Here is a 13,402-nt window from a genome sequence, read left to right on the forward strand (position 1 = left end):
TTTCCCCGGCACAGTTCTCCATGGGTGGTGGGTCTAAAAGGCCAGGCGATGCTAAGCCGCCGCCTTTGGAGGGTGCCCCGGTCGTGACCCCATTCGTGCTCCGCCCCGAGGTCCTGCTCCCACTTGTCCTCTTCCTCCCCAAGGCCCCTTCTACCCTCTGCCTCTTCCCATCCCTGCTCTGCCTGCATGGGGCCCTCGGGGGAGGGGGTGAAGAGGCATGTGCGAGTGGTGAGTGGCCGGAGGGTGGGGGCAAGCAGGGTCAGGGTTGGAGCGTGGGCAGGGCTTTGGGCAAGGAGGCTGAGTGGGGATGAGCCTTGGGGCAGGGCTATGGTCTGGGCGTGCCCAGCCTCCCCAAATGGAGGATTCGCATGCCACCCAGGCAGTTCTCCTTGAGACACATGAGGTTTTAGTGCTGAAGATTCCTGGTTTGATCTGAGCTGAAGACCACAGTATTCCTACGTAATATACGCTACCAAGGTTCATTATGGGTGGGATTTTCAAAAGCACACACCACGGGCCTGCTGCTGCTCCAGTGAAAATCAATGGGGGTTTCAATGCTGATTTTAGGGCTAGGACAGCACTGAGCGCTTTGAAGAATCCCGCCCCAGCTATACATATGTCCAGAGCTAATATGTTCTTTTTTTCAAACTGATGCTCTTAACTTTCTCACACTAGAGGTTTTTATTCCCCCCAGTTTTTAAACCTATCTAAATTTCACTTGACCTACAGGAAAAGGAAGACAGAACTTTCAAGAATAAAGGATGTGATGGTATCTTTCAAGAGGTTTTGCTTTAAACAAAAAACTCTATTCATTAAAAAAGAAGCTGCTAGTCAGTGTCTGGGACAGGAGTAGACCGCCTTCAAATAGGCCTGGAGTGTATTCTGCTCATGCTGGTGACCCCGAATATCTGTGTTGCCTTCACAGCATGTCTAGTTAGTGTTGCAGCTTGCTCTTAGGTGAAGGGGCTAAAAGGAACATTGCTGGAGATGTATGTGCACTCGAATGAAGAAAATTCATCTCCAGGTTTTGCAGACTAAAGTTACTGGTACAGAAGTTACAAAATTTGCAGTCTTAAGGAAGGATCATGGAAATGTTGGGCTGAAAGGGCCTCGAAAGGTCACCTAGTCCATTTGCGCATGCAGATGCAGGGCTAAGTATACCTAGGCCATCCCCGACAGGTGTTTTTCTAGACTATTGTAAAAAACCTCCAATGCCAGAGATTCCACAACCTCCTTAGGTAACCTGTTCTAGTGCTTAACTATCCTGATAGTTAAAAAGATTTTCCTAATATGAAATCTAAATCTCCTTTGCTGCAAACTAAATTGATTACTTCCTGTCCTACCCTCAGTGAACATGGACAAAAAATGGTCCATAACTGTTGTCCTTCGAGATGTGTTGCTCATTTCCTTTCCACGTTAGGTATGTGCGTGCTGCACATTTTTCCCTTGTGCCAGTATACAGGGCACTACAGCCCCTACACCCTCTGTTCCTTCTTGCTGGCTAACTTCAACAGGTGGGTCATGGAATGGACATGAGCAACATATCTTGAAGAACAACAGTTACGGAAATGTTAGTAACCGTTTTTTCTTATTCAAGTGCTTGCTTATGTCCATTCCACATAAGGGGACTCAGAAACAGTACATCAGGAGGTGGGCTCAGAGTTCATGGACATGCAGATTGCAACAGTGCTCTCCCAAACCTGGTGTCATCTCGAGCCGGTTGGGTGACAGCATAGTGGGAGAAGAAGGTATGCACTGATGACCAAGTTGTGGCTCTGCAGATGTCTTGGATCAGGACCTGGGTCAGAAACAGTGCTGAAGAGGCCTGAGCTCTCGTGGACTGAGGAGTCAAGACAGCAGGAGGTGGAACATTCACCTGTTCATAGCATCCTGGGTTATCCAGGATAAGGTTATCTGGGCTGAAACCGGTAGGCCTTTCATCCTCTCTGCTACTGCCACAGAGTTGCCTGGATGCTGTTTGGCTTGACCAATGCCCTTGAAACATTTAGTAAATGACATGTTCAAGGATATCCTGGACCAATACACGATTATCTACCACAATTACATGCTGGAATTTTCTGAGAATCCAGAGCAGCACTACCATCATGTTGGGTGTGTCCTGGGGAGGCTACGGAAGCATGGGTTGTATGCCAAACTGAAAAAGTACACCTTTGAACAGGCCACCATTGAATTGTTGGGGACATCATCTCCCCAGAGGGAATCCAGATGGATCCACAGAAGGTGGAAGCCATCCATAACTGGACAACACCCTGGACTCTCTGGGAACTTCAGTGGCTCCTGGGCTTTGTGAATTTTTACAGGAGCTTCATTGCCAACATCTCCTGATGAATAACTCCTCTGACCTCCCTCCTCTGCAAAGCCATGTAATTCACTTGGTCACCTGAAGCCCAGCTCGCTTTTGACTAGCTAAAGGTTACCTTCATTTTAAGGAACTGTTCGCCATAAAAAAAGACCTTTGCAGAATGGTGTCACCACTTGGATAGGGCTCGGCCCTCAGTACGGGTCTTCACCAACCATAAGAACCTCAAGTACCTCCGCAAAGCCTGAGTGTTGAACCAGAGGCAGCTAAGGTGTGTCTTGTTTTTTTCTTGGTTTGAGTTCACAATTACCTACCACGCAGGAAAGCAAAATGGGAAAGCCAATGCTCTATCACGGAATCGAAAATATTACTGGGGAAGTGAAGAACTGACTTCTGAACACCCCTACCTCTTCAAGCCTGGTAACTTTGCCAGAGCCACGATCCTGCGAGACCTGCTTTCTCTCATCTGGTCCTCCCCGAAGAAAGACCCGCTGGCCCAAGGGGCACTGCTCCTGCCATTGGGAGCTAAGAGGTACCATTCCATGACAGATGGGGGGTAATGTACTTCAACAAACACATATATGTGCTCCATGGTGCCCCTGACTGGAGGTGCTACAGCAGTGCCATGATGCTCCATTGGTGGGTCACCTTGGCCACTGGAAGATCTCTCACATGGTTGCCCATTTTTTCTGGCAGCCCCACATGCTGGTCAAGGCCCAAGAATATGTAGATTCCTGCAAGTGCTGTGCACGTACCAAGACACTCTGAACCCGACCTAAGCCAGACTCTGTATAGGTCCTTCCCACCTGTATAGGATATGTTAGACACATCTAATTTTCCTGGAGAGAAAACGTTTGGGTTTTTTTTTTTTTTTGCTGGACTCTAAAAATCTATTGTCATTTTACTGTAATTTCTTTTTTCTGGAAACCACTCGCGTCAATATTCAGTGTGAAATACTTTCATTCTTGGTTCCAAATGAAGAGAATCATGCTGATTTATGGTGCAATTCCTTGTCACTTATGGAATCTGGAGGATTTCCAGGACAAGCTGTAATAACCTGGATTCTTCCTTTCTCTTTTTCATTCATTACAGTGCCCATATTGGAAAGGGACTGTGCAGTTGTTTGGCTGGCATTAGGAATACATCCTCCCATCTCTGCCAATAAGGAGTAATCAGAAATACTTCCCTTAACACGGCTGCTAAAATGACTAGAGATGGGGCAGGACCACACACCATTTCCTGGGGTGTATTGCGGTACCTATTAGTAACCACTGAAGGAGGGAAACAAACAAGCCTATTTCCCATTGTGACAAAGTCATAATGAGTGGACAAGAGATGTCCACACCCAAAATCATTTCTACATCACACATGCTGGGATCAGCTCCATAAATTCTGGGAAGACTCCTGCATATTTAACACCACAGGATCAGTAATATCTTGTGTTGAACAAAGAACTGAAGGAAAAAAATTTTCCCCAGGTGTCCCTGCTTAGTAGCCACAGGCCTCTATATAGCAACATATACTAAATTAGCTGTTCCACGGGGTCACATGGAATTTCTGATATTTCCCCTGACCCCTAAAAAATCTCAGATCTAAGGTAGACCTAAAACTTCCTGTCTTTTTTTTTTCTCTGCTGAGTCTCCAGCTTGTGAAACATAAAAGGGAAGCTATAGTAGACCACCTTTGAGCAGAAAAATACATGTAGTTCTGCTATAAGAACCTGAGAGAAATGGAGTCTAACACCAATGTTTCAGAAGGGAGAAAACATTTTCAAAGGGAGCAGCATTGTCCAGTGGTTAAAACACAAGACAGAGAGACAGAAAAACCATGCCTTATAGTGATTGATGCAAGGAGCTCGATCTAGTTCGCTTAAGAGTATTAAGGGGTGACCTGATCACAGTCTACAATTACCTACATAGAAAACACATATTTGATAATGGGCTTCTCAATTTAACAGACAGAGGTATAATATGACCCAGTAGCTTGAAGTTGAACCTAGACACATTCAGACTGAAAGTAAGGCGTAGATTTTTAACAGGGAGGGTCATTAACCACTGGAACAATTTATAGAGGGTTTTGGTAGATCTTCATCACTGGAAATTTGAAAATCTAGATTGGATTGATTTTATTTTTAATGATATGCTCCAGTTCAAAAGGAATTCTTCTAGGGAAGTTCTATGGCCTATGTTTTACAGGAGGTCAGACTAGAGGATCACAATGGTCCCTTTCTGGCCTTGAAATATATGCATCCATGAAAAAGCAGAAGTCTGGGTTCTTTTGTCTGTGAGTCAGTGATTTACTGTGTAACCCTGGGGCAAGTTGTGAGGAAAAAGGTAAATTAAGAGGATAAAAGAATATTGCGGCCTCGTTTCCACTATAGCTGATCCCTGACAGCTTTCTTATTTTTTAAGATAATACAGCTACTTGACACTTGAATAGTGTAAACTGCTGCTATCCCTGGACGCCTGAAACGATCTGTTATTCTCTCTTTGTTTCACTTAATTGTTCCGTTCACAGAGGGGGCTGGGGGAGCTTGTTTTCCAAACAAACTTTCCCCTCCAGAGACAGGAAACATGTTGACCAAGGAATCTCCCATCCACAAAAATGATATTTTGTTCAAGACTGCCATCCATCCATCCAAATACATAAAGACTGAAGGAACTGTCTGTCATAATGACCTGATCTCTGCTAGTCACCCATACATGCTGTTTTCATAGAGAAATCTCTGCTACTATATCTGCTCACTCTTTAAAAAAACCCCAAAACCTGAAAGTGGTTTAAGCTGGCCTCAAAAGCCACTCAGTCAGAAAAATTCTGTTCTAAGGTCACTGCCTGATTTATTATTTAATAAAACAAAAACCAAGAAAAACCAGGCAAATGCTGTTAGAAGAAACTATGGGCCAGATCAGCATCAGAAGAAGCCTATGCTGCATCAGCCAGAAGTCCCAAATTTGAAACCCTTGTATCTCCTATTTATGCCAAGCACAGCTGTAGATATCTGCTATTAGACGAAGATCACACTGTTTAAAAAAGTGAGCTTTACATGTAAATCCAGATGATCTTGTATGTAAGTGAAACCACAGCACTGGTTCCAAGGAACAAATGACAGAAAAGCACAGTCAGGCCTTGTATACACTAGACTTATTTTCCTCAAATTTCCTGCCGTGGCTGCCGCCAGCAGTTCAGCTTTGCCAGTGGTAACGCGAAGTGCAGACAATATGCTGGTGCTGCTGGGGTTCCAATCAACTGTGTCAAAGACCTGCTTTGACCATGGAAGATGGCACATTGGTTAAACCACTGGCTGGTCTACACTAGTGCTTCCCCAGGGGCCACCGCTAGTTCAGCTATAGAGATGGTAGGGAATTTTAGTTAAGAAGGTACCCCTTAGGCTGGAGGGTCTAGTGAGTTGGAAAAATAACCCAGCATTTGATGTGCTCGTGGGACTTACCTGAAGGCAAGCTACTCCTATGCCAACAGCTCCCATTATCAAAAGGTGATCTGCCAGGAACTGTTCCAGTTTTGTAATGCATCCTCCCTGCAAACAAAATCATTGTGTTTACTATGAGGGATAATTCAACAATGTTGACAAGATTTAATCCCCATTTCCTCCCTCTCACACACAGCTTTTATAGTTGTCACAGACAGGAAATAAAAGCTCTTTAGTGTGTATAGAGTTACAGCCTATAGCCTTAAAATCAAGAGGAATGATGATGGGGGGAAAATTCTACATTGACAGTAAAGCCAGGGAGGGTCAGTTCTGTTTGTTGTGAGGTTTTTAACTCTGCAAATGATCAACAGCACGCCCAAACTTGAATCCCTTTTGTAAGTCTTGGTCTTGGGATTTGCAGATTACTAGCTGCCTAGTGGTCACAGCACCCTGGTGACTCAACGTGTGCTTTATAGGGAGTTTATTATTTTGTATGGCACTATGTGTGTTTTGTGCTGTTAAAGAATAATCACATGCTAGGCTCTAAGCAAAGCATCTGTGTGTATTACAGGTTTGACACTTACCAGGCAGAGGTGGATTTACAGTAAAACACAGGGTGCCCTGGCACAGGGCCCCCCAATGACAGGGGGCCCCAGGTCCGGGCAGCTGCAGGGGCAGAAGCCTGGTCCTGCTGGCTCCTGGGGCTCCTGCTGCAGGCTCCACACCCACCGGCAGCCAAGCTCCCCGCTCCCCAGCCTCTTCCCCGCCTCCTCCCCCGAGCGTGCCACATTCCCGCCCCCCCCGTCCCTCCCAGCGCTTTCCCCACTGCCAAACAGCTGTTTGCCGGCACTCAGGTCACTCCAGGAGGAGCAGGGCCGCAGCATGCTTGCGGGAGAAGGTGGGGAAGAGGTGGGGGTTGGGGGCGGGGCAGGGCAGAGCAAAGGCAGGGCCCTCGCATTCCCCTTAAACATACACCGCCCCCCAACCCCCTGCTGTGAGCCGCTCCGAACAGGAGGCTGGGGTGGGGCAGGGAGCTGGGAGCACCCCCACAACCCCAGCCCACACCCCCAGCCCCCTGCCCTGACTCCTGCACCCCCTTCACACACCCCCAGCCATCCCTGACTCCTGCACCTCCGACACATACCCAGCCCCCCCACACCCTCTCACGTTCCCTCCTGCACCCCTTGCACCAAACTGGAGCTGCCCCAGGTAAGCGCTCCACACCCCAAACCCCTGGCCCAGTCCTGAGCCCCCTCCCGCACCCTAACTCCTGGCCAGACCCTGCACGCCAACCCCCAGCCTGCTCCTGCACCCTAACTCCCTCCCAGACGCTGCACCCCCAGCCCTGAGCCTCCTACCACAGCCTAACTCCTGGCCAGACCCTGCACTCCAACCCTCAGCCTGCTCCTGCACCCTAACTCCCTCCCAGACGCTGCACCCCCAGCCCTGAGCCTCTTCCTGCAACCTAACTCCTAGCCAGACCCTGCACTCCAACCCTCAGCCTGCTCCTGCACCCTAACTCCCTCCCAGACCCGGCACCCCCAACCCTGAGCCTCCTCCCGCACCCTAAGTCCTGGCCAGTCCCCACACCCCAACTTTTTTACCTTTTTTTTTTTTTTAATATAAAGAACTTATCTTTCTTATCCAAAGAACTTTACAATAGTTAGCCAACAGTACAAACAATATTTGGAAAGATCATAATTAAGATCAGCAATTTTCAAGTGGTCTGTGGAAAAATAAGTTAGACTACAAAAACAATCAAGGTACCTCACTTTATTTTCATTTACTTCCTATTATTTATAGGAAGAGGGTGAAGAAAAAAAGAATGAAAAACGGGGGCAGGGAGGAGATAAGAGAGAATGTCCTTTTTCTTGGCTGGGTCCCAAGGAGGGGCCCCAAAAATGAAGCTGAACACAAAGCCCAACTAACTCTAAATCCACCACTGTTACCAGGGGCATCCTGAGGGAGTTAAATGGCTCACGTCTTTGTGGGTGTCTAGGAGAGGGTGTGCTTAAGCTATGGGAGAGTCTGAAGGGTCATTACTGAGTCCAGCAGGGCGGCAGCTGGACAGCGGTTTCCAGCTTTCAGGAAGGGGTCCTAGACAGAAGGTCTTCACCCTGAAAATGTGCCTAGGGATCTCAAGAGTGGGGCAGTGGCTGGGCTCTGTTCAGGCTCCAGATTTAAAACGCTTGGGGACCCAGCAGTTGAGGTCCCTACAGCAGTCTCAGGGTGGGGGGCTCAACTGAGATTTTTGACAGATTGAGACAGATACTAGAAAAAGGGTAGGTAGTCCATGGAAGCACAGGTATCTGTTTGAGGTGACAACAGCCTGGACCGAATGTGTGGAAAACCCCTCCCATGAGCTTCACCAGAGAACTAAGCACTGACAAGAATCTCTGGGGAGGCATAATGCTACAGAAAGAAGGATGCAAAACCCCAGTGAAGCCATTTTTTCCTTGTTTACAGGTCATAGGCTTTTTGCTGCCTTTCCACCAGGGATGGGCAAAATATTGTCAAATACTCTATCAGCAACGTGTCACAAATCTGCTCACTTTTCCCTACAACATCTCTGCATGATTACTGAATACAAATATTGCAGGCATAATATGCATGTCATGAACTTGTTCCAAATACTGTAACTAGGGCAAACATATTTTCTTTCCACACTGGATGTCATTTTCACTATTTAAAATGGTCAGAATGGACAGCTTCTTGCTATATCTAAGATGCTAGCAGTTGCCAGATAGAGCCACCAACTGGCTGGAACGCTCCCTGCTCTGGAGATTACGCACTTTCTTGTTAGTGAAGTTCCAGTAAGCTTATTTGGAACATCTACTGCAAGCAAAGATGTGGAATTCTATGCTCGTAACAACAGAACAAAGGCTGAAAGCTGAATGTTCCTGAGCAACTGTGCGATAATAAAAACTGGAATGGCAGAGCTCATTTACAGCATATATGCTGGAGAGAAAAAGAGAAAAATGACTGCGTAAAAATGGCACTTTCCGAATTAACTGATCTCCTCTCTGTGTATATTTAGAATAATTTTTCACTCAAGGCAGCAGATGTTAGGAATTTACTGCAGTTTTATTTGCATTAGTTATGCACAGCCAGCACAGCTTGGAGAGAAGGAGCTGGAGTCTATTGTTTCCCAGCAACTCAATTCCAATCAGTGACACCCATGTAACCCCGCTGAAGCTAATGGATTTGCACTGGTGTCGCTGAGGGCATGCTTTGACCTGCAGAACCTTTATTTATTATTTGTATTGAGATAGCACCTACGTGACCCAGGCATGGCCCAGGACTCCACTGTGCTAGGCATTGTACAAAGTCCCTGCCCTGAGGTGCTTATAATCTTCGTCTTCGCATAATAGACTTGATGCGTCTCTCACTTTCAATAGTGTAAATCAGGAGTAACTCCACTGAACTCAGTGGAGTTGTAAGAGGAGCAGGAGAGTCAAGCATAGCACACAGGCAGTGGCATGGAAGCATTCCACACTTCTGCCTACCAGTGTGCCTCAGTCCCCTCACCATCCAGTCCCCCTGGCTTTCTGTTTTACCTGTGGTTATTTAATTCAACAGCATTGTGTAAATCACAATGATGTCGATGCTGTTACAAGGTTAGAGTAATCTCTAATACTTTTGGAATGTTCGTGTTACACAGAAACTCTCTTTTTTAGACTGCATGAAATTAAACTAGTAACTAGTCACAAATCACAGAATATTTGGGGTTCAAGTGGATTTTTAATAGGTCCTCTGTCTACCCCCCCTGCACTGTGGCAGGGTTGATTTTATTTTCCCTACCACATTCTTATTAGAAAAATCTCAATGGCACACATGCAAAGAACAGAGAATAATCTGTACACTTCAAAGTACAGTTTCACTCTGAAAAGTGACTCTAATAATGGCATTGGGGGCAGGAGGGAGGTTTCAATATTATTGCCGGTCAGACTCCTGCTTAGTCATGCTTTGTCTGCAAGTAAAAAGCTGTCATCCTTTCAAACTCCACCTGGGCTCTGAGAGGCAAGCTGGACACTTTCATTCACACTAACAGCAACTGTAACAGAGTCAATCCAACCCTTTTCACTAGCATTATATTCACTGTAAAGGTGACCTGCAAAGGAAAAGAAGGTTGGTCTGTTGCCTTTTTGGCTTCGTTATAATGCAGAGAGAAGGCCTGAAAGGCTTTAGATGTGTTTGTTGTTTAAATGAGTAATGAAGGTCTTGTCTATCAAATTTATCCTAGAAGATGCTGCAAATGCCTGAAGACCAAGTAGAATTAAGGCATTAAGGAAATCTAAGCGCTTCAGCAGAGAAGTAATTTTTTACTCAAGCTGTTTTATATTCTGTGTTTTGTTCATTTTAAATTCATTTAACTCATATGCCTGAAAAATGGTTGAGAGAAAAGTTCTCTTTGGTAAAGATTTAATATACCCACAATATACCCACCCTATTGATTAAAGGCTGAGATAGCTCCCAACCTACCAAGCCAATTCTCTGATTCCTTGAAGAAGCCCTCCAGCAAGAAACAGGGAAGAGCAGATTTGATGTTCCTGATATTTCTGAGACAAAATATTAGCAGAAATATTCCCTTTCTATTTATATGTTTTTGTAAAAACTCATGCGTCCTTCTTTATACATCACAGTGAACTGAAACACAGGCACATGTAATGTGAATGACTGACAACTGCTGTGATACCAAATCTAGAACTGACTCCATCTCTATGATTGGGTGGGACAGTCTTAAAGCAGCTTCTGGACAGAGGGTGGTATAAACTAATAAGAACTGAATTTTGATTGGCCAACTCCCCCCCCCACCCAGAGAAGCACATCCATTATGGTAACTTTTTAAAGTGCTTATCTGTCAGTGTCAACCAGTAAGCCTTCTAAGGACTTCCATTTTTTCTCCTCCAATATTTGGAAATGGGTTTTCAGCCGTTAGTTCTGGAAGCAATAAACTGAATGTGTATTAAAAGGAATGTTTATAAAGTGACACAGTACTTTGTAGAATGCACAGTATTGTATTTTTCTGTTGCCACTTGTAATGCAAAACCAATATAAAATATTTATACACAAGAAGACAAAATATATGATCAGTGCAATACACTGAAGCAGAAAAAATCTTAGGAAGAATGATGCCTTCAGAGTTTTAAAGGGCTTCTGAGCAAAGAATCAAGTTTTAAAATTAGTTTCTGCTGTTGGATGTAACACACACTGTGCCAGAGAAACCAGCCGTTTGAAACAGAGAGTGCTTCTGGTGTTAAAAGAGAGAAACCCTACCCCAGGAGGTAGTTATGTAATTTTCGTTGCTTCCGTCAATGCAAAGTACAGCAGGGACTTTAAAAAAAACAAACCCCAAAGCAGCCTAGACTTTAATACTTTCAAGTCCCTTTATTGCCTCTCTCATGTTTATCATTAAACAACTGCAAATATTGGCACTGAATTTAAGATCAGTTGAATTTCAAGCCTGCAAGCAAAGACTGAAGTATGAATATCTCTGAAGCATCTGGCCAACATTCATAAAAAGACTTCTAAGGAGATACTTTAAAAAGATCTGTAGCTAGGTTTCTTTAATATCACTTCAAGAAGCCTGAGTCTGATCCACAAGGAGGTTTCTTAGTACTTGGTAGTCAGTGCTGTTTAGCTGGGGAGGGTGTGTGGACTAGTGGGCAGAGCGCAGGACTAGGAGTGAGACCTTTTTCCCAGAATTTTCAAACCCATGTGCCTAAAGTTAGACTCTTAAATGCGTGCTTAGAATCCTAAATATAAAGTGGCCTTATTTTTACAATTGCTGATTAAGGTAATGGGAGATGTAAGTGCTAAGCATCCCTGAAAATCAGGACATTTTTATTTGGGAGCCTAAATATGGATTTTGGAATCCAACATTATGCACTATCCCTGCCTCCTCAACTGACACACTGAGTGGCACTGGGGAAGCCACTGATCCTGACCATGCCATCTATTCTCCATCTCTAAACAGTGTTGAATCATGCCTGGAAAAATCTTCCAGCTAGTGTAAGAAGCTTTCTCTGGGAAGTAGGGAGGAGGTAGGCCATCAATTGCTGCTGGATTTGGGCTTTTATTAAGAAAATAGGTTTCTAACCCTTACAGTTTTGACGGTAACCTATAACCTAATGCAGTGTGGTCTTCATTGGTTCATAGACAGATAGTGGTGAGCAACAGGAGAGACACTGGGGCTGAGTGAAAGGAACATGATGGGTCAGGTTCACAGCAGCTGTTCGAGACTCCTGTGGGCAGAACTAACAAAAAGCATGACCATTTCACGCTGCTGCTTGGCTAAGCTACAGGCAGCAACAGAGGCAGGGACTGGAGTTACACCTGAGGCAAGTTGAAAGGGGGAAAAAAAGATTATATGCTGAGAGCAGGGAGGGGAGAGCAGTATAGACCCAACTCAGCAGTGAGGAGGTTCTGAGGACAGGACAACAGAAGAAGAGGCACAGAGAACTGCATCTCTCTCCTTGCAGATAGGAGCTCCAAATTTAGCAGACATCTACTAGGTAGAGGCTGATGGAGCCCTGTAGAAGATTCCACAACCTACTAGCAGGAATCCAAGCACCTTCCCCTTATCTAGCAACTGCAGGGATGAGCATCTCACCAGGAGGTCATCCCTGGACTTTGTTAGTGGCGTCTCTCCCATACCCAGCTTTCGGAACAAAGGAACCACACGTTGGTAGGGAGATACATAAACTCAAGAGACTCACTGAGATAGGAACAGGAAGCTTTGGGCAAAAGAGAGAAGAGATGGGCAGGCTTTTGTAGAGGGGGTGGGATAGGAAGACCTTATCTACACTGCTGACCAGCAAAGGTCAAGAGACAAAGCTTCGGTAAAGAAAGCTCCATGTCTTTGAAGAGAGGACACACAGCTGCAGGCAAAGGATCCTGGGCATCCCAAGGACTTTGACCAAGCCCAAAGAACTCTCCAAAGTGGCAAGGAACTGAGACAGGGAATTGTGTACAGGAGCACATATTATTTTGTCTAGATATGTGTATTCCCCATGTTGTTAAGTAAAGAGCCATGGTGTTTTAGAATCCTGTGCAAAGTCTGTCTGTGCACCCCTGAAGAAGTAAACTGTACAACCAGAGCACCCCCATGTCTGGAGCTCTGGAAGAGGTCTATTTAAGCTACAAGAGAGTTTGAGGGGGTCAACACTGGTCTCAAGGGTTAGGCAGGTGGACCACAGGGTCTCAGCTCTCAGAAGGGGGTGCTAGGCAGAGGATCTGCACCCTACGAGTATGCCTAGAGATTCCAAGTCTTGGACAATGCCTGGAGTCTGTTCAGACTATGAAGGCTTAAAGCAGATGGGTTCCAGTGAGGGGCATCACCTCACAGCAGGACGGTGAGTGTCCAAGAGGGAAGCTCAACTAGATATATGACACCTTTAAAAGAAAATATTAAAATATCAAAATCAAGATTGCAAAGATAGGAAATAAAATTCTCAACAATCCATAGGTCAGGACTAAGACTGTGATAAATGCATATTGTCAGTGTTAAGAATAATGTGTTTATTACGTGGGCAATGTAAGATTTATGAGGCCCTTAGCTATGCTTTTAGGTGCTCTGGTTTTGTAAGTGGTGTGGCAGGTATGTACTACACATTGTTGACAGTCAGCAACATTAGCTCATTTAAAACCCATTC

At 45.3% G+C, this 13,402-nt stretch overlaps 1 protein-coding gene across 8 annotated transcripts in view; it reads right to left on the minus strand.

Moving 5' to 3' along the window:
* The window catches only part of TSPAN11 (tetraspanin 11), a 189,861-nt gene that overhangs the window by 57,400 nt on the left and 119,059 nt on the right, over positions 1-13,402 (minus strand). For all 8 annotated transcript variants that reach the window (XM_073314474.1, XM_073314493.1, XM_078849111.1 and 5 more), the window contains one exon: positions 5,769-5,855. In XM_073314474.1, coding sequence (XP_073170575.1) covers positions 5,769-5,855 — 87 coding nt within the window. The remainder of the gene's footprint in view (positions 1-5,768; positions 5,856-13,402) is intronic.

The sequence above is a fragment of the Lepidochelys kempii genome, chromosome 1 (genome assembly GCF_965140285.1).
Source record: "Lepidochelys kempii isolate rLepKem1 chromosome 1, rLepKem1.hap1, whole genome shotgun sequence".
NCBI lineage: Eukaryota > Metazoa > Chordata > Testudines > Cheloniidae > Lepidochelys > Lepidochelys kempii.